The sequence below is a fragment of the Puma concolor genome, chromosome D3, assembly GCF_028749965.1.
Source record: "Puma concolor isolate L17-30 chromosome D3, mPumCon1.1.hap2, whole genome shotgun sequence".
NCBI lineage: Eukaryota > Metazoa > Chordata > Mammalia > Carnivora > Felidae > Puma > Puma concolor.
Genome location: NC_141678.1, coordinates 81,718,583 through 81,742,914, shown reverse-complemented (window position 1 = coordinate 81,742,914; position 24,332 = coordinate 81,718,583). Strand labels below are relative to the sequence as shown.

The 24,332-nt window shown below is 40.3% G+C and overlaps 1 protein-coding gene across 3 annotated transcripts; it reads right to left on the bottom strand.

Annotated features, from left to right (window-relative positions):
- Window positions 1-547: 547 nt before the first annotated feature.
- On the bottom strand, window positions 548-24,159 carry SERPINB11 (serpin family B member 11). 3 transcript variants are annotated; one of them, XM_086683177.1, is made up of 9 exons: window positions 23,979-24,159; window position 20,185; window positions 18,725-18,909; window positions 17,629-17,688; window positions 16,321-16,449; window positions 13,402-13,519; window positions 4,605-4,747; window positions 3,541-3,696; window positions 548-1,434 (listed from the first exon to the last, which is right to left on the bottom strand). In XM_086683177.1, exons 1-9 carry the CDS (start codon window positions 24,081-24,083, stop codon window positions 1,030-1,032), a joined length of 1,302 nt encoding a protein of 433 aa, XP_086539303.1. In that variant the 5' UTR covers window positions 24,084-24,159; the 3' UTR covers window positions 548-1,029. The 3 variants fall into 3 exon arrangements, with proteins under 3 accessions (XP_086539303.1, XP_086539302.1, XP_086539301.1); XM_086683176.1 differs by lacking the exon at window position 20,185 and having other exon boundaries at window positions 23,979-24,113; XM_086683175.1 differs by lacking the exon at window position 20,185 and having other exon boundaries at window positions 23,887-24,021.
- Window positions 24,160-24,332: the final 173 nt, after the last annotated feature.

The window sequence follows — 24,332 nt, the reverse complement described above, 5'->3', positions numbered from 1 at the left end:
GCAGTGGCCTGTTATGGACTGCCTCTTCTAAGATTGGGTTACGGAAGAGAGAACTGAAGGGCCCCTATGCTTTGTTCACATCTCTGAGAGAGTTCTGGTAGGAAGCATTTATGAAGAGGGCACTGAAAAGGCAGTAAATGTATCATGGCCATTATTATCTGATTATCACTTCATGTTATCTTGAGTAGAAATTAAGGAGGATTTCTTTTTTTAAAAAGGTTATCTTTTAAATAAAAATCTCCTGATTGATTTCTGTTTTTGCTGTTCTGAATTTTTATTCATTGCATTATTGAAAAAAAAGAGAGAGGGGGGAAGAAGGTAGGAAGGAAGGAGAGAGAGGAGAGGAGGGAGGGAAAGAGAAAAATGAAGGAAAAATGGAAAAAATAAAGGAAGGGAGGGAGGCAAAAAGAAACATCAGTTATCCAATTTAGGGCTTGAAAACATTTGGCCAAAAATTCCACGAAAATGTTGATTCAGACTCCTCCTTCTTCAATCTCCTTTGGTAAGTCATTTAATTACTGGAGTATATTAAAAATCTTCACAGAACTGAAGGCATTTTGTATGTTTATTATAATGAATACAGAATTTTGAACTAAAATTCATGATGTTATGTCTACACATGCAAGGAAAACTATAATATTTAAAAATCCAACCAAAGCTGAAGCCCTTAATTTAGTTTTCTGAAGGTAGATTGGTCACTTGTTCAAGAGATCACTGATATATACAAGTCAAGTAAATCTAACCCTTGAAAACTGTTCTCATCGACTTGATCATGTCACCCAGATAGCACTTAAATGAGGCCCCAAAGATAAGAGAACCAGAGAAGCTTTTTTTGTAAATGTATCTTCTTCCATGATTTCCGTAATTTTAGGGTTCACCAATTCAAGGTGTAAATTGAGAGAGATCCTAGACCCATTTTGCTGATGAGCAAAGTAAGGCACAGAGGTGTGTAAGGGATGAGCTACTTTTAGTCATGGGTTTGTGCCTGTACCTCTTCTGTGACCCTGAGCCCCCCTCAGCCCCACTTGTTTAGGGAGAGGCGAGCTTGCCACAGAAGACGATCATGTTGGTAGGGATGTGCCTTATGAAAAACAGGAAAGGGTGGTTCGCCATGAACTGAGCTCGGATGGGGAGTCTTTTTACAACGAAGCTGTCCCCAGTAGCTGCTGCTGCCTCGGTGCCCTCTTCATTGACATCCACGTATGACTTGTGGATGACCTTTGATAAATGCAGGCCTTTGGCTGGTGATATTCCAGAGAGATCAGCTTTGATTTCGTTGAAGACATCTGTCATCCCAAGGGAGTTTAGCAAAGCATTTAGCTCATACTTCATTTCAAGTTTGAACCTGGGGATATGCACTTCAACTTCCCTCTCTACCATGTTAGCAGAGCTGGTCCACTCGTAAAACGTCTTCATGTTCAGCTGTTTCTCTATCTAAGAGACAAAACACAGATGAGCCCATGTAAGCCAAACACGTGCCTGTGGCATTAAATGCCATTCGTTTTATAATTCTCAGTGTGCATGATTCCATGTATTGCTTTCTTTTGTACCTTGAAAATATGCTCAAGTCCTATCTGGGAAAAAACAAAAAAAACAAAAAACACAAAGAATGTGGCATTCAGCCACATCTTCCCCATTCTATTGTCTACTTTTCATCGATGTTTCATAAGTAAACGCCCCAAACGTGTATCCTACAGTCTTCTGCCTTAACTCCCTCAGATGCAGACTTCACCTAAACTCCCTCTCTTGCCTCTGAAGTCCTTGTGTTTCCTGGATTAAGTCACCATTTCTTGACTTGGTTCTCAACTCCGAAACATTAAATCGCACCCTCTATTACAAATTTGTTGCTCACTTGACTTCTGTGATGCCAGGATCCCCTCGTTACACCTGGCTTCCCTCCTGACTTTGCCCTTGCCCTCACTGCCTCTGCTATGTGACTACTCCCGAAGTCCCGAAGAACTGAGGTTCTACATACCTTCCACACCTCCGCTCAGCCATGTAGCCTACCAGGCCCCTTCTCATCACCCCCACCAGTGCCATCATTCTGTGTAAACCCTTCAAACTGCTCCCCTTGGGCATGTGATCCCTCCAGCCAGTCCTCCCCACAGCTCCAAGACCAGCAGGCCAAAGCCCATCATCCCACGACAAGAGTTGAAAACTTTTTGTCACCTTCTCTCCATCCTGACAATATACAATCAGACATAAACTATGTTTTCCTTTTGTCCTTTTCTGCCCTAATCAGAGTTATCATGATGCAAATCTGTCTTGCTGGTCTCATATCTCTAGGGCATTTTCATGAGCATTTTGCTCTAGCTGGAACCACAGGGTACCCTTGTTCACCTATTCATCTTCTACCCCTCCACCTGTGCGACATCAAGGTTACTCTACTAGGAGCCTTCCAGATCCCCTCATTGTCTACTCTCTCTACTCCCACAGGACTTCCAGCAGAGTATCATGGCACTTGTTACATGCTATTTATAACTGTGTGTTGGAACCACACGTTTGTCTATGTTTCAGAACCCACTACGTCTATGTTCTATGTTCCAGAACCCACTAGAATTCTCAGCATAAACAATGTTTGGTGTATGAATGGCTAAACGAACAGATAAAATGAATGCATCACAAGCTAATAAAGACCACTTCTACACTGCTTCCAAAATGCTATCTGCCTCCAAATATCTTCCCTGGCAGTCCCCAACAGGTGCCCAGAGGTCTGAGCCCCTCTGAATCGGCCATGCCAGTATCACACCTGTTCTCCTGGCCACAGCCATGCTTCTCTTCCTAGAGGTCCACACACACACATCCCAACCCAGGTGCTTCAAGAAGCCTTTCCTAGGCCCCACCCGCCCGTGCCACATTGTTTAACCTCAAGCAGGCGCTCCCTGCCTTAGAAACCTCTGACCGGGACCATCCCATCCGTGCGTGTACGTCAGCTTCCTCTTTGTCATTCCCGCAGAGCACTGGAGGGTTCCAGCAAGGCTGGCGAGGCGCGCTCGCTCCATGTCAGTGGCTTGCCTGCTTCTGTGCTAGGCAGTTTTGGCTGCAGCCAGAGAGGGGGGCTTTGACCCAAACCCCTGCCACCACCATGACCTTTTCTCAATGGCTGTGGCACTCACTTCCCCTACAATAGCAGGATGCTAAGAAAGAGTGGTTGCCTCATGAAAGCATGTTATAACTGGGTTGGAAAAACTGCTCCCGAGTGGAAGGTGGCTTAATTAGATTGCTGTGTACTAAGACCCTAACCGGCATTACAAATCCATCACTAGAGAAAGATGCTTCCCAAATGTCAAGTAAGCAGCAGGTGCATGTATTAGTCCAAGATGGCACTTTTGCCTCCTTGTGCCCTCTTTTATGGAAGAATAGATTATTCCCCCTGAAATGCATGGTCCCGAAGGCAGGGCCCAGGGTCCCCCTTCCTCTCACAGCCCCTGCGGCCTACCCGCTGAACCCAGCGTGTGACTGAAATAGGGACTGACCACACTAGCGTCACACCCACGTGCACATGTGTTTCCTCTTCACATTAGCATTCTCTAACTTCACCTGTTCCAGGCTGGCCGTGCCCGCGGGAAGCAGAACAATCATGCTTAGTTTGTGGTTCACGTAGGGCAGCTCCAGAATTTGCATCCGCGGCTGCTTTATGAAGGCTAATTTATATGTTCCCGTTTGATACATCATTTCCACAAGTACGCTTTTACCCTATTAAAAAAAGGGGGGTTCTCATTAGGTACAACAGTCACATATTTGCATGCACATGTATGTATGCTGATGTTTTTGCAAAATATGAATATTTGCATTAACACTAAAGGCGTGGGTAAAATAAAACCAATAAAGGACACCCTTTATTACTTTCCTTTGCAAAGGTTATGAATTTTTTATTTTAAAATAAGTCATTGTTAGAGCCTGTCTAGTTCAAATACTATATACAGTTATCTACATATAAAATTTCTTTTATATATTAGCTTGAGACACATTCAAAACGAAGCTAGCATTACCACCTAAGATGATTTATGTGGAAAAATGACATCATAGGATCATTTTCTTTGCTAATCCAATTGGAGGCTCTCTAGGAGAAAAGTAATACGGAGAGCTGTGTTGTGCTGAGAAAGCAACCCCAGCACACGTGGACAGAATGCGTGGCTACGGGAACAGGCTCTCTTATCTGGGAGAGGGGTGCCAGTCTCCAAAGGCTCTAGTTACAGGCCCCATGAGAAAGATTACTGGCACTTTGTGAGGAAAAATTAAAGTAAAATTCACAGAAAACACAATTAAAGAAACCTATGGAGGGGCGTCTGGGTGACTCAGTCGGTTAAGTGTCCAACTTCGGCTAAGGTCGTGATCTCGCAGTTCGTGAGTTCGAGCCCCACATCAGGCTCTGTGCTGACAGCTCGGAGCCTGGAGCCTGCCTTGGATTCTGTGTCTCCTTCTCTCTCTCTGCCTTTCCCCCGTTCACGCTCTGTCTCTCTCTCCCCCCGCCCAAATAAATAAATAAATAATAAACATTTTAAAAAAAGAAAGAAACCCAGACCAGTGTCTTCACTGAAACTTTCTAAATTGGCCTTAACATTCTCCAGAATTTATCATCAGTCTGAAAACAAAATACTTACCTCACTTAGCAGAAAAGGGGTTTTAATTGTCTCTCTTTCCTGAAACTTATTTTGCCATTGTCCTTTGAAATATATGGCATTCACCAGGACCATTACACAAGAAGGATCAATTGTGCCCTTTCCAAAGAGGTTTGTGACTTTTCCTTATAATAATAATTAAAAAAAAAAAAGATAATATATTTGGATTAGAACTTGGGTTTATTGATAACAGAGAGTTGAACATTCACTAGAAATCTGGAACCATTTCTTAATTTTTTTTAATGTTTATTTGCTTTTGAGGGAGAGACAGAGCGCGATCAGGAGAGGGGCAGAGAGAGAGGGAGACACAGAATCTGAAGCAGGCTCCAGGCTCTGAGCTGTCAGTGCAGAGCCCGACGTGGAGCTCAAACCCGCAAACTGTGAGATATGACCTGAGCCAAAGTCAGATGCTCAAACCGACTGAGTCACCCAGGCAGCCCTGGAACCATTTCCTTTTTAAGGCTAGTTATAAATTTGAGACACCAGAAGAACCCTTTTATCTCCTGGCCATGGAGGCTGTCCTTGTCAAATGACGTTTATATCACAGGATTGAATGCTTTGTTATTTCTAATCAGAAGATGGCATCCAGAGAGCAGCTAGTATATTAGCTAATGATCCACTTGTCTGATACCTAGTCATATCCAATGCCTTCCTATACATTACTGCTTATTTAGAAAATCTTTAATAATTTCTTATGGCTTCCCTTTAATAGTTAACAGGCTTCATACTTACCAGCACTTCACCACATCCAAATAGGTTAAGCATTCAAAAGATTCACTGATTCTTACAATGTACTAGCAATTCGTGTATCACAAGTATATACCAACACTTAAAGTAAATACATATCTAAAAATCAGAATTTATAAAAAACATACAAGATGTTTACTGCTTTGTTAATATACTGTTCAAATTGAACACCAAGCCCCCTTGGTGCACCCTGGTACACTGCAATTTACAAAACCTTAATTCAATACAAGCTAGCAATAGGAAACATAAGGATATCTGGAACATCAGACTCTAAGCTTAATTTTTCCACTACTGTTCTAAGTAAATTAGCAGATCTGAAAATGTGTAGACCTTTCCAAGCATTTTCTAACTTAATACAAAGAACTGAATAAATGCATATTTTAATCTTGTCACCTATTACTAAACTTGAATAACACCCATCAGTCCACCCATCAACAAAATATTGTTGACACTTCACTGATAAGTGAAATAGTGAGATACAAATATGTTAGGGGCAGTCTTTAGGCTCAGAGAAGTATTTATTTTGTACTACTGACATGTTCTTCATAAATGCAATTAGCTTCAATTTAATACTTTGATGTTATTTCATCCTAATTTTATTACTTAATAAGCTTTATTTCTCCTGTATCAAGGAATATGATTGCCTACATTCATAAACCTCAGAGACTACCAGTACAATGAGGTGATGGCATAACCACACAGACGGGGATTTCAGCATGGTACTTTGTGCATCTCTAGTGGGATAGACCCAAAGGACAAAAAGAACTCCAAACAACATCTTAAGCTACTGTTATATTTTATTAGTATTGTTATTTGGAGACTGTGTGTATTGTTGGATGATGCGATTTTGCAGTAATATTGGTGACATTGGAATCTGGGATTTTTGACACAAGATAAAAGGGAAATAGATGTAAAAAAGGGAGGGCCGTTAAGTAAAAATCCTATGAACTGGAATTTGAATTGGTCGTATCAGTAAGAAATTATGCCGTATTTCATCTAAAAAATGTATTCACTGAGAAGGCCTTTAAACAATGACCATGCCAGTATCAATGGGAACTCTTGTACCCGGGCTATGGTCTCTAATATCACTTCTCATGAGAATGATCCAGGATTCCCGCAAGAAGTAATTCTAGGTCATCAGCAGGACATGAGTCTGGAACATCTGGTAAAATCAGAAAGCAAAGAAGCCATCAAATTCCACAAGAGTAGGGTCAAAAGGACTTAGGAGCCAATATAAAGATGGGACCCCTGACTAAAAGGAGACAATAAACTGAAACATCTCAAAATGTTTAAATTTATGAATTCATAATGATACTTACAAAAGAAAACTTGGGGCACCTGGGTGGCTCAGCTGGTTAAGCGTCCGACTCTTTGATTTTGGCTCAGGTCATGATCTCTGAGTTCGTGGAATCGAGCCCTGCGTTGGGCTCTGTGCTGACTGAATCCCTGCTTGGGATTTTCTCTCTCCCTTTCTCTCTGCCTCTCCCCTGCTCAGCTCACTCTCGCTCTCTCAAAATAAGTAAAAAAACATTCAAAAAAATCTTTGGGAAAAACCTCATTGGCTGTCTTCGAGGATGCTCAGAGGGAGTAAATGTTGGCTCAAAAACTGGTATTGAAGAGAAGGAACCTGGCATCCTTTTTGTTTTGTTTTGTTTTCCTCATATCAACTGTACTTAGAATAACCAAATATTTTATGAGTAGAAGTTTCTCATAATCCAGATTATAAAGAAGGAATGGAAGAACTGGAATACTGCATGGGGCGCCTGGGTGGCTCAGTCAGTTGAGCGTCCGACTTCATTCAGCTCAGGTCACGATCTCACGGTCTGTAAGTTCGGGCCCTGCATCGGGCTCTGTGCTGACAGTTCGGAGGCTGGAACCTGCTGCGGATTCTGTGTCTCCCTCTCACTCTACTCCCACCCCCCAACTTGTGCTCTGTCTCTCTCTCCTTCAAAAATAAATAAACATTAAAAAAATGTTTTTAAGGAAATAAATGTTTAAAAAAAAGTATTTTTAAAAAATCAGAGCTAAAGGAAGCCAGGCAGTCAACGCTGAAGGGGCAAAGATCTCATAGGCAGGAGAAACACAAACAGATGAGCTCAACAGGGACTTCTGAATAATTTTTTCCTCAAGGTATAGTGAAGTTTCAAAAGTTTCCCCAAGCCTCGATAAGGAAAAACATGACAGAAACTGAAGACCAAGAATTTAAGAACTACTTTTCTCAGTGCTAGTGAAAAACTAATTGAAGTTCAGGAGCTGGCAAGGTGGGAGAGATGTTTCAGAATAACGCAAGGAGCAATCCACTGAGAATGTATGGCAATTTAAATACCTATGCACTTAAAAACGCAGCCTCAAAATATGTGCGGCAAAATTGGACATAACTAAAAGGAGAAACGTAAAAATCCACATAGTGCAAGATTTTAATACAGCTTTTCTCAGTAAATGATGATAAAAAGCAGTCAAGAAAGAAGCAAAGACACTCAAACACAGACATCACAAATAAGTCAGCCTAACTGATAAAATTAAAAAATCTCACCCAGTAACTAAAGAATACACATTATTTTTAAGTGCACATGAAAATTTTACCAAAATTAAAACATATGTTTTACCTCAAAAGTCTCAATAAATTGCAAACAATTGAATTATTATGTTCTCTGATTACAACAGAACTGAGCTAAAAATCAGTAACTAAAAAACAACCAGAAAATTTCCACTTTTAAATAACCCCTGAGTCAGAGAAGAAATCTCAATGAAAATTAGAAAATATTTTGAGGCCCCTGGGTGGCTCAGTTGATTGAGCATCCAACTTTGGCTCAGGTCATGAGTTTGAGTCCCACATCAGTCTCTCTGCCTCCAGTGTGGACGGATTCCACTTCAAACCCGCTATCCCCCTCTCCCTCTGCCCTTCCCCGCTCATGTGTGCGCATGCACGCACACACTCTCTCTCTCTCTCTAAAAATAAAACATTAAAAAAAAGAAAATCAGAGAATATTTTGAACTGAATGATAATGGAAATACAATGAAAAATTGTGAGATGGAGTTAAAGTCATACCTAGAGGGAAAGCAATGGTCTTAAATGCATACATTAAAAGAATGTCTGAAACTCAACTGTTCATCTCAAGAAAATTACAGAAAGAGTAGTAATTTAATACCAAGATACTAAAAATAAGGAAATAAATGATAATCATAAATATTCATGTAATAAAAAAACTACAATAGGGAACACACAAGTTGATTCCTCGAAAAGACTAAAAAATTACCAATCCATAACAAGTCTAATTAGGAAAAAAGAAAAAATGCACAATTCATGTTTCCAGAAATAAAAAAAGAGAAAACATTATATAACCAAAAGACATTAAGAAGGTAATACAACTTTATTATTAGCAATTTTATGCTAATACATTTGAAAATTCACATAAAATGGCTGTATCCCTTGAGAAAAAAATTCAAAAACGTACACAAGAAGAAACAGAAAATATAAGTAGGTCTCTATTTATTAGAGGAATCAAATCTCTAATCAAAATCTTCCCACATAGAAAACACCAGGCACAGAGGGCTCACCTTGGAATTTATGTAAGATTGTTTATGTAAGATTGGAGTGAATTCTTCCAAATATTTGAAGGAGAAAAATTCACACCAATCTTGCATAAACTCTCTTTTGGAAATTAGAAAAAGGGGAGAAACACTGCCAACTGATTTCATAAAGTGAGTATAACCTGGATACCTGAACTGACAAGAATATTTGAATAAATAAAAACTAAGGTGAAATTCTTTCATGAACACGGGTGCAAAACCTCTAAAGAAAATATTAGGAAATGAAATCTGGTGATATGCAAAAAGCATAACATACCATGATCAGGTTTTGTTTATCCTAGGACAAAAAGGTTGGTTTAACATTAAAAATCAAGGTAGTTCCCTAAATTAGTATACTAAAGAAGAAAAATCACAGCTAAATAGATACAGAGAAGGCTTCAATATGATATGGTTAGTATCTATGCCTAAAATTCTTAGTAAACCAGAAATAGAAATTTCTTTAATCTGAAAAAATGCATTCATAAAAATACAGCAACAAACATTATGCTTAAATACATATTATTAAAACCATTCAGAAACAAGATATAAATCCAGAAACAAGACACAACGTAAGGATGCCCAATATCAGTACCTCTATTCAGCGGAAGGTCCTAGCCAATAAGAAAAGAAAAGCAGCAAGGAAGGCTGAAGAGGAAATGACTGTATTTATAGAAAATCTAAAATAATATAAGAGTAAGCTAGAGTTATGAGAACTCAGCAATCTTAATATATGACAGCCAGTTATACACTCCTGCGTCAACAACAAATAAAATTTGGAATAACTGATACTAGTAAAAATTCAGTAAACACCTCAAATATCTGAAAACCATTTGTCAAAAAAATACAAAATGTTAATGAAAGACATTAAAGAGGACCTAAATAGAGATAAACTTCATGGAAGTGGATTGGAAGCTGAATATTATAAAGATGCCTGTTCTTCTCCAACTCTATAGACTCCATATCACTCCAACTAAAATTTCAACCAGAATATTGACAAAAATTGACAAGGTGATTTTAAAATGTACATGGATTCCACTTCTGAGTGAAATCATATGGCATCTGCTCTCAGGCTGACTTATTTCACTTAGCATAACACCCTCTAGATCCATCCATGTTGTCTCACATGGCATGATCTCATCCTTCTTTATGACTGCATAAGAAAAACAACAAATGGGGGCATCTGGGTGGTTCAGCTCAGGTCATGATCGCACCATTCATGGGTTCAAGCCCCGCGTCAGGCTCTGCACTGACAGTGTGGAGCTGTTTGGGATTCTCTCTCTACCTCTCTCTGCCCCTCCCTTGCTTGCTTGTGCTCTCTCTCTCTCTCTCAAAATAAATAAGTAAACTTAAAAAAATGAATAAACAAAGAGCAGAATCAGACCTATAAATACAAAGAACAAAGTAATAATTGCCAGAGGGGAGGGGGTTGGGGGTTGGCCAGAATGGGTGAAGAGGAAAGGGAGATACTGGCTTCCAGTTATAGAATGAGTAAGTCAAGGGAACAAAAAACACAGCATAAGAAATATAGTCAGGGATACTGTAATAGTGATGTGTTGCGACAGATGGAGCTACACCTGCGGTGAACACAGCATAATGTATAGACTGAATCACTATGTTGTACGCTTGCAACTAATGTTACCAGCGTGCATCAATTATACTCAAATGAAAATAAATAAAATGTATGTGTAATGCAAAAGATCAAGTTAAATCAAGGCTCTTTGGAGAGGATCAACAATGGACTTAGACTTCCAGCTATCAAGACATATTATAAAGTTACTATAATTGTGGTATTTTCATGAGAATAAATAAATAGACAAATGGAGCCCGGTGAAGAACCCAGAAACAGACTCACAGATATGATCATCCGGCTTATGAAAAAATGTACGTTGGAGTGTAATGGTGACAGGATCCTTTTCCCAATAAACAGTGGTATGTCAAGTAGATGTCCATGTGGAGTGGAATGAACTTTTAAATGAATCTTGACTGTAGTGAAACAGTAAAGCTTCTAGCAGACAGCATAAAAATATTTTCATGAGCTAGGAGTAGGCAAAAGATTTATTTAAAAGTATGCCAAGGTACTGACTATAAAAGAAAAGATTGACAAATTTTGCTCCTTTGAAATTGAGAATTTCTATTCATCAAAGGCACCATTAAGGGAAGGAAAAGACAAGATACAAAATGGTAGAAATTACTTGCAACATACATATTCAGTATATGCAAAGAATTCCCTAAAAATGTGTAAGAAAAAAACCAGACAAATCATCCTGATGTATGGACAAAATATTTAAACAGGCACTTTACAAAGGAAGATACGAAGTGTATAAAAATGTTCAATGATATAATTCAAAAAGGAAATGCAAATTAAAACTAAACTCACTACAATGGCTAAAGTTAATAAGACTCACAGGTGTTGGCAAAGTTGAGAACAAATAAAACTCTCATTCATTGCTTGGGCAAGTGCATTGGTAAACCACTTTAGAAAATTGTTTTGGGGGCGCCTGGGTGGCTCAGTCGGGTAAGCGTCCGACTTCAGCTCAGGTCATGATCTCACGGTCCGAGATCTCACGGTCGAGATCTCACGGTCTCGAGCCCCCCATCGGGCTCTGTGCTGACAGCTCAGAGCCTGGAGCCCGTTTCAGATTCTATGTCTCCCTCTCTCTCTGCTCCTCCCCTGTTCATGCTCTGTCTCTCTCTGTCTCAAAAATAAATAAAAACGTTAAAAAAAAAAAAAAGAATACTGTTTTGTATCTATTAAAATTAAATATACACATACCTTATATGGTCAGCAATTTCATTTCCAGGTATCCATCCAACAAAATCACATACAGTATATGTACCAAAAGAAGTGAATCAAAATGCTGATAGCAGTGCTATTCATAACAGACCCAAACTAAAAATGTTCCGAGTGTTCATTAAGACTCAGTAGACTGGATAAATATATTTAGGTATTTTCAGAGAACAAAGACAGACATCAATGAAAATGAGCAAACCATGCAACATGTAGTCACAGGGATGAATCTCACAAAATGTTGAGCTTAAAAAACCCTAAGTACATGCTTTATGATTCCAGTTAACATGAAATTTAAAAATAGGCAGAACTAATATATAGTAAAAGGAGTCAGAGAAGTCTTAATGTTTGGCAATAGGGTGGGTTCGTTTCTGGGAGGAAACACGAGAGTGGCCTTGGAGTGTGCCCTTCCTAGTAACTAATGTTTTATTTCTCTGACCTGCTAAAGGTAGAGGGGGGTTACCTGAGGGCATTTGCTTTTGTGATAATTTCTGCTTTGTGATAATTCATGGAATAGCAAACATATACTGTATATATTTCTATAAGTATATATATACACACACACACACACATATATATATACATATATATATATATATATATATATATGTATATATATATTTCAGTCAAAAAAATTATTTTAAAAATCAAGATGAGGGGCACCTGGGTGGCCCAGTCAGTTAAGCGTCTGACTCTTGATTTCAGCTCAGGTCATGATCCCAGAGTCTTAGGATCAAGCCCCACATCATCTACCCCACTGAGCATGGAGATTAAGATTCATTCTCTCTCTCTCTCTCTCTCTCTCTCTCTCTCTCTCTCTCTCTCTCTTCCCCCAAACTTCCCCCACTTGCACTCTCTCAAAATAAAATAAAATAAAATAAAATAAAATAAAATAAAATAATTAAATTAAATTAAAATTAAATAAAAATCCAGACGTAAGAAACATACTGACCAACTGCAATGTATAAATGTTACCTGAGTCCTGATTCACGCAAAACCGAGACAATTGGGGAAATACAAAAACTCGCTGCGTATTTGTTAATATAAACGGTTATTTTTAACTTCCTATATGTAATAATGGTGCAGTGGTATTTTCTTTTAAATAATTTATATTTTTGAGAGACACAACCTGAAAAAAGATATCTGGGCTTTGTCATGGAAAAGGCAGTGAGAGAAGAGTGAGAGTACAGATAGAGAACTGGCCTTAAGTAATAAATCTTGCAGCTGAGAGGTAAATAAGGATTCACTATATTATTCTCTCTCTTTTTTCTTTAAATCTTTCCTTAACTAGATGTTTTTACATAATGAAATGAACACATCTTTAAATCTAAATATTTAATCTGCCATTTTTTAAAGAAGTATTTGACAACTGCAAGATTTATTTTAAAATCACGAAAGGTGGATTTCAATTGAATTAAATTTAATTGCAGAATGTACAACCCTTCTATAAAGTAGAAATACTGTTCTACTCATTCTCAGAATCACCTGGCTTAGCTCACAATCAGGACAAACGACTGTAAAGAATATTCCAAAATACTCCCTTCTTGTCCTCCATTGTTGATCTGTCTATGTTAGGTCCTGGATGTCACCCAGCTTCCTTGTTAGCACTGACTCAGGGAGTTTATCAAAACAGTGCAATTAAAGTTTGAAGACACCCGTGGGACTTATTCTTACCATTAGTTTTACTTTCAACCCAAGCATTAATAGTTTTCCTCGTTTCTTCTGGAGACCGTTCAAAATCAACAGTTTGTGGCGTGGTTTGATACAGTTTCTCAGAACAGTTTAGATATTGCTGTAAAAAGAAAGGACAATAGCACAACACAAAAACAGTAGAAGGGAAGCAAAAGCCTACAGCTCTATGTGTTCTAAAAATCACAACACAGAGGGGCACCTGGGTGGCTCAGTTGGTTAAGCATCCAACTCTTGATTTTGGCTCAGGTCATGATCTCATGGTTCATGAGTTTGACCCCCAAGTCTTGGGCTCTGAGCTGACAGCGTGGAGCCTGCTTAGGATTCTCTCTCTTGCTCTCTCTCTGTCCCTCCCCTGCTCGTGCACACTCTCTCTCAAAATAAAAAAAATGAAACTTAAAAAAAAAATAAGTAAAATAAAATCGCAACACAGAGACAAAAGCAGCTCGTGTTTTTATGCCTGAAAGGAAGCCGAATCCATGTATACTTATTCTTTAATTTTTTTTTTATGTTTATTCACTTCTGAAAGACAGAGAGAGACAGAGCACAAGCAGGGGTGGGGCAGAGAGAGAGAGGGACACAGAATCTGAAGCAGGCTCCGGGCTCTGAGCTGTCAGCACGAAGCCTGACACGGGGCTCGAACTCACGAGCCGTGAGATCATGACCTGAGCCGAAGTGGGACGCTCAACCGACTGAGCCACCCAGGCGCCCCCATGTATACTTATTCTTAATAAAGCAAATGGATTTAAACAAATCAAACAGCTTTCCAAAAGCAATGTTCAGAAGTGTTTGTCTCTTCTGTCCTATCATTGGCATTCTTTGTTCTAAAATGCTCAAAGCAAAATGGCAAGATACAATTTACTCTCACTGCTCTGTCCTCTCAAACAGACAAATGGGAGTCACTGCCCTACGTTCTAGATGGGAAAACTGAGGACTAGAGTAACGAAGTGATTCAGGACTGGGGTGATTACATTTTGCTTGTTGGAGGCCTAACAGAGGGCTTGGTCTCCTCATGGTATCCCTAAAAGCCACTATAATTAAAATGGTAATAATATTGTCTGGTGGACATAATTGACATTTTTTCAACTTTATGTAAAATGTGAACAAAAATAACTTAAGGAATTCACTATTTTACTCACCTATACTAGTAATCCAAGTAAAAATAGTGTGCAAAATCAGTATAAAGAACCTAGCCCTCTCTTTTAACCAAGTTCCCACGCTGGCCCCAATATGACATTCTGGACCCACCACTGATTACCACCCATGCATGGCCCTTGATTTCTAGAACTGGGAACTTTCCACTGCCTCACTGCCAAGGCACCAGTCAAATCTACATTGACTCAAATGAAATTGCCTGCTGTTCCATTCTTGAGACCTTGGGGACATACCTCTATGGTATGTTCATAGCAGGACCCAAGGCCCCACCATGAACTGAGCAGGATGATACAAGACTTAGAAATATGGCAGGTATGAAAGTGGCTGCCTGGGGTGTGGCTTGCCATTTGCTTAAGTAGGTTCTCTTGTGCCTAAATCCATTATAGAACAAAAGGAAAGCTTGCTAAGAGCAAACTCTGGGCCTCGGGATGACTCTTGTTCTGAGCTGGTCCAACTGTGGCTAGAACATGCTTAAGTGATTGTCCTTAATCCATGAGATGAAAGTTTTTCCAGACAGAATCCTGTGATAATAATATCTCATGCATGATACAGATCATGACAATCTGCACGACACTAATGAGGAGCTTCACATTTCAGGAACAGATGCATTCGTCATTATCCCAAATCAACATTTCTCTACTACCTACGTCCAGATCACTGTTTGTGGAAGACACGGGGCGGGAGAGAGAGTATTCCAACTTTAGGGACCATGACTGCTAATCCCCACCACATCAGCAGGCACTCCATAAAAGAGTCACCGTAAACTTTTAGGACAGTAGGAAACAGCACTTCTGAAACAGGTCCACACCCCAGGATGGACCACCCCAAGTTGCAAAAATTCTGACAATCAACTGTTAAGACACAGACTACATTACCAGACAAGAGGAGAACATTAGAAATTCAGGACTTCATTCTGCTTCCCCAGGCCAGCATTTAAATAAAACTGGTCAAATAAAAGCTATATCGCTGAGGCTAGCATTTCACCTTAATCACATCAGGATAACACAGCAATTAAAACAGGAAGATAGATTTGGATAGGAGTTGCACTCAGGCTTTGCCACTTAATTATCTCGGCTACCTTTGTCAACTTGACTTTTCAGAATCCGCCTCACAATTGTAGAATTAATGGCAATTTTGTACTTATATTAGGACTATGTAGCAGTTAATGTGATAAGACCTACAACGTATTAAGTCGAGTAAACGGCACATGGTAAACACTCAATAAAACTCCATATTACACTACTGTTGGGAAATGTTATAAATAGTGTTAGAATCTTGAAGCTAAAAGGGATTTAAGTCTAATTCTCTCATTTTAAAGATAAAGGTGACTTTCCCAAAGTCATGTGTCTCACAGGGAACAGAATTCACATCTCTTGGCTCCCAGTCTGGTATGCTTCCCATTGATTCTTAGTACTCTGCCATTAAAGACCTCTGAAGAAGGGGTGAGAAACGTATTTTGCTTTTTCATGATCCACAAGAGAATTCTTAACTACTTTGTTTTGTGCGTCATCCCTGACCTTGCTTCTTGGACAACTTTGGTGGTTTTTGCAAAAATAAAATTGTTATGTGATATTTCACAACTTTAAATGGGATTTTGATAAAACCATTTCACTGAAACTCTAAGTCAGCTCAAAATTTAATCTCTTACAGATGAATGCCATGTGGCTCTTCTCACTCTTCCCTTATTTTATGGTTTGAAACCTAGAGGATGCCAAGACAGCTGTGGGTTGCCATTCCAGACGGACTTACCTGATGGAACATCATCGCCTTTGTCCCGTAGAGTCTGTTGGCCATGCTGAGGGTATAGTTAGAGTCTGGCTGGTTAATTTGAGAGAATAAGACTCCAAACGCTGAATGAATCCTTCCAGCTTGGCTGCACTGAAGCACCAATAAACAAAGAATGGAGTATTAAGTTGCTTGATTTCTTGCCATTGGAGGGTTATAAATAATGTGGAAACAGTAAGTAGACAGCAAGGTGTTTGCCTCTGAATAAAAGGGTAGGGAATACTAACAAGCAAAGAGTTGGGGAGTTTAAAGCATGTTCCTTCTCTAGATTTCCTCCAGCACAACAATCTCAGCACTCGGTGACCTTAGTCACAAGTTGTGTGCAGAACTGTAAGCTATTGCAAAACACACAAGCACTTGTTGGGCCCTACAGTTAAATCCAAAAGCACAAGTTTTCATAAAGAGATCCTATTGGGGTCTTTAGGGTGACGATCCAAGTTTTGCTGCTGTCCCTGTACCTATAGAATCATCTCTGTCACGCTCCTTTCAACGTCTCCATTTTCTGTGTGACCATGGAACCAAACACTTTAGCCCTTTGCTGAACTGATCTCACTCACCCATCCAACCCATTCCCAGGAGCAATTCTGTTAGACCTACGGCTTTGAGGCATCTGCACTCAAGGACATTTTTGGGGTCTACCCACATTCCCTGAAGCAAAGTTTCCCAAACTACGGACGTGCTTTAATCTCCTCACAACAAGTTGGGTTCTGTGAAGCAAATATTTTTTGAACCTGTATGTATTTATGTGTTTTCTGAATCAATCACAATCAAACACATAACCATATCACGTGTGAGTTCTAATTCTGATGTCAACAGGAATTCTCCTACTAGAGAGAAGTGGGAATCACAGTCCCAGGCAGTGTGGGCTGGGCAACATCAGGCCCCGTTTTCCTGGGGTCTAACTATAAGGCAATGGGTCCTCTCTCAGTGACCCCACTGCAAAAATCTACTCCCTCACAGATGAGGCTGGCAGACTCAGTCCCATGTTGAGATTTACGGCACAGTCCATGAAAGAACAGAAAGCTTGAGCAAGAATAACAGTAAGACATATGATAAAAGCTGGGGGACTTTAATACTGTAATTCTTTTCATTATGTTAACTGTATAGGCTGTAGCAATTACCAGGAAGACTAAAGGACTTGACCAACGGAGACAATGCTGCTGGGTCCTTTAGGGGCCAAAGAGGGGCTCTGCCACTCAACCCCTGCACTATTAGTCCTCGGTGCTCTTATGTTGAAGAGCATTTGATAGCTCAGTAGTGATACTATCATACCTTAGCTGAGGCCTTGAACTCTGGTTTTAAGGATTCTGCAATACGATTAAAGTGAAGCACCTAGGAAGGAAAAAGAGGAGTCAACTGATATCAAAAGCAACATACAGTCTATAAACGTGAATATTTACAAGTTATCTGTTTTTCCATTTCAGAAAATGACCAACGATAACAGCTAACATTTAGTGATGTCATCTTCCGGGTACCGAACTAAGCTTTGGCATATCTTACTGAATCCTCGCAAGAGCTTCGTAAGTAGATGCTATTATCCCCATTCACGTAGGGAAACCGAGATCAAGAGAGAGGTTCCCTGACAACTGTCTGTCCATCTCCAGACAGTAATGAGGCTCCTCTGCCCCCTCCTACTGTTCTCAGGCCCTTCACTATGACAGTTGACCCTCTAGGGTCATGTAAAACATTACATGGTGTCCCTTTACAATATCTACTTTAAGCCAAGAAAATCATGAAAGTGCATCAAAATATGGAGGAAAGAAATAGAGGACAAAACAATAATATGATGTGTAAGTATCCAAAGAGTTAAGTGATATTCATCTAGACTTTCCATAGCGATCAAAAATACATATAATGGAAAAATCACTATGTATCAAGTTACCCCTTTTCTTTTAGTCTTTCTGTTTCCCCCGTGTAAAATAGGGATAATAATCCCTACCTACCACATAGGGCTGTTGTGAACGTCAAATGTACTAATGAATTATTTTTTTTACACTTGAGAGCTTTTAAAGTGTTATTAAGTTTTTCTATCGGTTGCAATCCTGGAGGGCAAGAATAGTATCACACATGTGTTCTCTGTCATATTTAAATCACTGAAAAAAAGTGAACTCCAAAAGTAAACTACAGAAGGGTATGCATGGGAACACCAATGGGAAGGAAGAGACTGTGTTGCATTTATTGTGTTATTTGCATTGTAAGTATTGCATCATTTAACCATTATTCCAAGAAATACGATTTTCCCAAATGTGTTTCTTCAGTCACAAGATGGCAGAAATTTCCTTGGTATCAAGATGCGTGTGTCTGGCTGACCCAGACGGGTGCACAGAACACGTGAAAGGCCTGTGGAAATCTCTGCTGTGTTCCATACCTTCTCCATCTGCCCTGCACTGTTTCCTCTGGCCCCAAGGAGAACCATACTTAGAGCATAAAGCAGACTCAGTGGTGAAAAGAAGATGTTTTCTCCTACGTTGTGCCTGTTCAGCTCTTTGAACACATCAAGGCAAAATTCAACGTTTGCTGTGCTGAGAGGATCCATTTTATGCCAAGCACTACCTGAGAACACATGGAGGGAAAAAAATCTCAGAATATTACTTGGAAGTACAGGTAATACATAGAGTTTGGTTATTAAATTTCACGAATTTATGAGTCTGAGCACACTGCTTTGTGAAAAATTACATACTCACTAATGAATAGAAGTCACTAATGAATAGAAATCACTAATGAATAGAACATTTAGTGTTCCTTTCAACCAGTGGTTCAAGGCTGTCTCACTCTCATTTGTGAACATTTAAAAGTAATTGTTCTGCGGCAGAAGAGCAGAAGGAATTAGGTCTTCATGCTCTTAATGTCCATGCTACAAGATCCTCCTCATCCTGGAATTTGTACAGAGAAATTCTCTAGCTACACAAGTTCAGCCAAACAAGTTGCTTTACCACTAGACTGCACACCTTCACAGCCTCACAGGAGAACACTTTTCTCTTTCCAGATACCTTCAAGTTCTCCCCAGATAGCACTGTAAAAACATTAATTACCTGCTGCTCATCCCTTCCTTTCCTTCCCCTTCTCTCCCCTCCCCTCCCCTCCCCTCCCCTTCCTCTGTGCTAAGAGGACACAGATTTCATGAATCCACTTTCATGTAACCATGCACTTCAGAGAAGGCTTCAGGATCTCCATACCCCAGGGGCCAGCCTTGACTGGCCTAACCAAGTGAGGTAATTGTCTCCTGCAACAGTGACTAACTGGGTACCAACTTTGAGTTATATTCTGAGGATCCAATGTACAGCATGGTGACTCTAGTTAATAATACAGTATCGTATAGTTAGTTGAAAGTTGCTGAGAGTAGATCTTAAGCATTCGTGCGCACACACAAAGTTAACTGTGTCAGGGGTTGGATGTGATCCTGGGAATCATTCCACAGTGTTTATGAATATGAAATCACCACATTGTACCTTTTAAATATATACTATTATATTTAGCAGTTATTGCTCAGTCAAGTTTGGGGGGAAACAAATAAAATTTTAACGATCAGAAGGTGCCGTGATTCTTGCCAATAAGGACAAAAAGTCATTGCTGGGCTTCTAGAAGAGGCTTCCCTCTGATAAAAAAAAAAAAGAGAGAGAGAGAGAGAGAGAGAGAGAGAGAGAGAGACTCACAAGAGGAAGACATCCCTCTTCTTCCTCTTATTTGTCTTCATGTGACTACTATCACAGCAGCGACTGTGTGACCGGGATGTAGCCAGCCCAAGAGGATAAGCCAGACGTCGGAGAGGAAAGGTGGACAGAACCTGAGTCCTTGTTGATGCACCATTAAGTGGATGGATTAATCCACCCTGGATCTGTCCTACCTTGGGATTTCTCATCATGTAGGATGATGTTTCCTTATATTTTAACTCATTTTGGTTGAGTCTTCTGTTACTTGCAACAAAAAGCACCCCAGCCTCCCCAGGGATTTCTTCCTACGCCCTTGACCGCTAGGACCCATTAGCCCACCTGCCTCACATTCACACATTTCTAGCACAGCTACATCTTTCTCCCTTATTTAGTTCCCCAGCGATCTACAACTACTTTGTTCTTCTTCCTCTCATCTTCTAGATTACAGCTTCGCACTCTTGTAGAATTCAAGTCTAGGCCTATATTCTGTAGGCTATTATGACAGGTGACCAGTCCACTGCCTCCGCCCGGGTGTGTTTATTTTAGTTACTAACCTGCCTTGTTTTCAGTACATATCTGAGTTGAGCTCACTGGAAGTGTGTTCTCTGGGGCATGACTCTGTTGGCTACTGATGTAGGCATTCGTGTCATACCTCTCACTAAAACATAGTTCTCTGTGCCTTTAGAGCCAAAGGAAGCTAAGCTGAAGGTGAATGCCTCAGAACTGGGGCTGGGAGGAGGGTGCACAGCTCAGCGCTTCTCGGGCAGAGACAGCTGAAAGGAAACGTGTCGCTTGTAGATTTCAAAATAATGACCCACCAAATTTATACGGCAAAAATGGTGATGACACATCCCTGTAATTAAAACTGGTTGTCCTAAAATAATCATTAGGGACTAAGTGCTATGTATTCGAATCATCAGACCACCCAAGATAGTATAATAGAGCCTAGCAGTTATATTATAACAAGCCTGGACTGTATTTTTCTTTGCTTTGGACAATTTGTTTTAAAGGTATAGCACAAAGGTTTTGCTAATCTTATTTAATGAAAATACTAGCACGTGCCTTTAACAGGATACTGTTCTTCAAGTTAGTTTTAATACAGCTCTCTGTAGCTGGTCTAATAATAACAATATTATTGTTGTTATTCCAGAGCGACATGGATAGAGCTTGAAAGCTCTTTATTTCACTACCTTAATAATGAAGCCAGTTTCGGTCCAATAATGAGGCATGTCCGAGGCAGATGCTCTTTACACTGCCTTCTGCGTTTCGGTAAATGGGGTTAGCTAATGGAATCAGGTTCTAGAATGAAATTTCAGATTTAAGATTTATAAGTGAATGTAAATTTATTCTTCTTACATCTACATCATCATATTGTCATTATTAAAAACCTGCCTACATATTAGAGTGAACAGTAGCCCTACAGTTATGGGGGCGCCTAGCAAAAGAGTCTGGAATATACTGATAGACCACCTGTATGAACCACCTACTTTTATATTACTTATCTGTTGGTTTCTTTCTCTTTTTTTCAACCACAAGCACAGAAAGCAGAAGTAATCACACCCCTCAGTTCTTGGCACAGCCATCATTGGGCCATAATTCTCTTCTTTGCTAACTGACTTCAACCCAATTCATTTTCTTTCTCTTCCATGCCTGCAGACAACACTTATCGTTCGTTTAAAGCATATTCTTTTTTTTTTTTCAACGTTTATTTATTTTTGGGACAGAGAGAGACAGAGCATGAACGGGGGAGGGGCAGAGAGAGAGGGAGACACAGAATCGGAAACAGGCTCCAGGCTCTGAGCCATCAGCCCAGAGCCCGACGCGGGGCTCGAACTCACGGACCGCGAGATCGTGACCTGGCTTAACCGACTGCGCCACCCAGGCGCCCCAGCATATTCTTATACCTACATATGTCCTTAAAAAATATTTGTTTCTTTATGTAGCTTTTCATTTTCATAAATGAGCTTATATCAAGTAATTTCTTTTTCATTGAGTACTTTTTTAAGACTCATCCATGTCACTCTGGAAACATCGTCTGTTAACTTGCAAGTACTGTGCTTTTGTGCCTTTGCATTTTGCCAATCCATTCCCCAGTGACAGATGCCCAGACGGCCTCCTCCTCACATCATCACCAGCACTGCTGTGATGGGCATCCTCACACAGACCCCCTGATGCTCCCGTGTGAGATCTCTTCACAAAGGAAAGGACTGCATCACAGGCTCCATGTACATGCCAAGCACTGCATACGTTATTCAGAGTTTAAGTCGTACAGGATGGGTCAGGTTACCCCAGTTTTGCAGACAAGGCGGTGAGGGGTTGAGAAATTCACATGGCATACGTGGGGTGGCCATGACATGAACGCAAGTCCATGTCTTCCGAAACCTCTGCTCATTCCACTTGCCACTGGACACATTCAGATAAGCTTTTATTTGAGGTAACATGATTTTACTTTTGTGGCACTGTGCCTATTATCCCTAATTGATCAGGACAGCATCTTACCAGAAAAGTTAAGACATTTTGTCCAAGATATAAGGCATTAATAGGCTTAATCTGTTCACGAATGGTTACTAAATATAGCATTATTTGCCTCACTTCACAGTGAGATCTTCCAGCTCTCCAAGCATTTGGTTCACAATACCAAGAAGAGAAACATTAGGCTTAGGTTTTTCAACAATTACTGGGAATACATAATTCTAATTAATTCATGAACTTTGGCATTTGGCATGTCTATTTGCAAGACAGAGTTTTCACTATCGTTAAGCTAGCTCTTAAGATCTCTATTTTCATCATTCACTTTCCAAGGCCCCACTCTTCTTAGTACAACAGAGTGTCCATACTAATCTTAAATTCAACAGATTTTATGCAGTAACCTTGACTGACAATTTCCCCTACATCTGAGTAATTGTCTTTGGAAAACACTGAGACACAAATATGTGGATGAATTCGCTGATTCTTGTTAACTGAGTAACTTCCTCACTAGATTTAGCGTTCTTTGAGGGCAGGGAAAATCTGCCGGTGAAATTATCGGTGTCTTGCACAACCACCCAATCACCAACACATATTAGAGAAGTCAACATTATAAACAGTTTACAGTTTCTGGTCTAATTAATATTATGCAGTCAGTTGCCGAAAAGAGGATGCCATGAGGGACAGAAGTCCCAAGGCACATAGAATCCTACCAAAGATGCATAGACCCCAGAGAAGGTTCCACCCAGGAGATGAGGGAGAGCTGGCATGCCCCTAGAAGTAGAAGGACTGTGAATTGAGCTCCCAAAGAAGGAAGGAATTGCAGAAAATTCCTTGTAGTGTTATCGTCCTGCCTGCTTTTAGACTGAAAAAACCCCTCCCAAGCAAAAGGAATAGGTCACCTGGAGGCTGCCGTGGGAGAAAACCAAGAAAAAGATGCCCGAAACTGCAGCCCTTCTAGGTTAGGAAGGGGGATGTTTAGGAAAAAAATAAAAAACTATTCAGGAAACGCAAAGAGAGGACATGTCTTAGAGGGGGATGTTGGCGATAAAGTCCTGAAAGAGGACACAGCACTGGAAGGCATTCTTCCCAGGACATCAAGTTATTGATAATGCCAGTCCAGCACAGTTGAGATCTTCTAAAGAACCAAGAAGAGTTTTGCTACACAGAGGCCACGGCCATGTGTAACCAGCTCCGTTCCGGATAAGGGTTATTGGTAAGTAGAAAGTATCAACAGAGTTCTATTTTGCTAAACAAATCAGAGGTTGGAAATTAAGTCAGCCTGCCTCCAGGATTTTAAAAATGCACACCATCCACGTTAATGTATTAACAAGCATGATAATGTACTCATCAAGGGATCAGCAAAAGGCACGCTCAAAGAATAATCTTCGCCCTCGTGTGGCTCATTACACACCTGTCCAAACGTCCTATTTTACTGCTCTTAGCTGTTCGGATCTGGCAACAAGCGCAGCTGAAATACTGAAGCACAGAAATACTTCTCTTTACCTTTGCTGCTTTCCCGGGTGAAGCGGACAATTTGGCAGGTGAGATTGGAGCTGTGTCCCTGACGAGGAAATATAAAGCCTTCACTTTTTGCCCCTCCCTTTCCATTGTGTCCTTAGTGATTCAGCTCCACATCCGCCTGGCAGAAAGCACAGCCCTGGGAAGGAAGTCCCTCTAGAGGCCACCCGGAGCTGCCTTGCATCTAGGAGACTCTCAGGACGGCCAGCGCTTTCTGGAGAAGTGTGCAGTGCTTACCCGCCTTCTGCCCTGCTAAGGAGGAAACATTTGCAAGCCTAATCTCTGTTCGAGAAAATAAGCTGTCTTTCTAAAAGGAGTACCTGGAACATATTCAAGTGG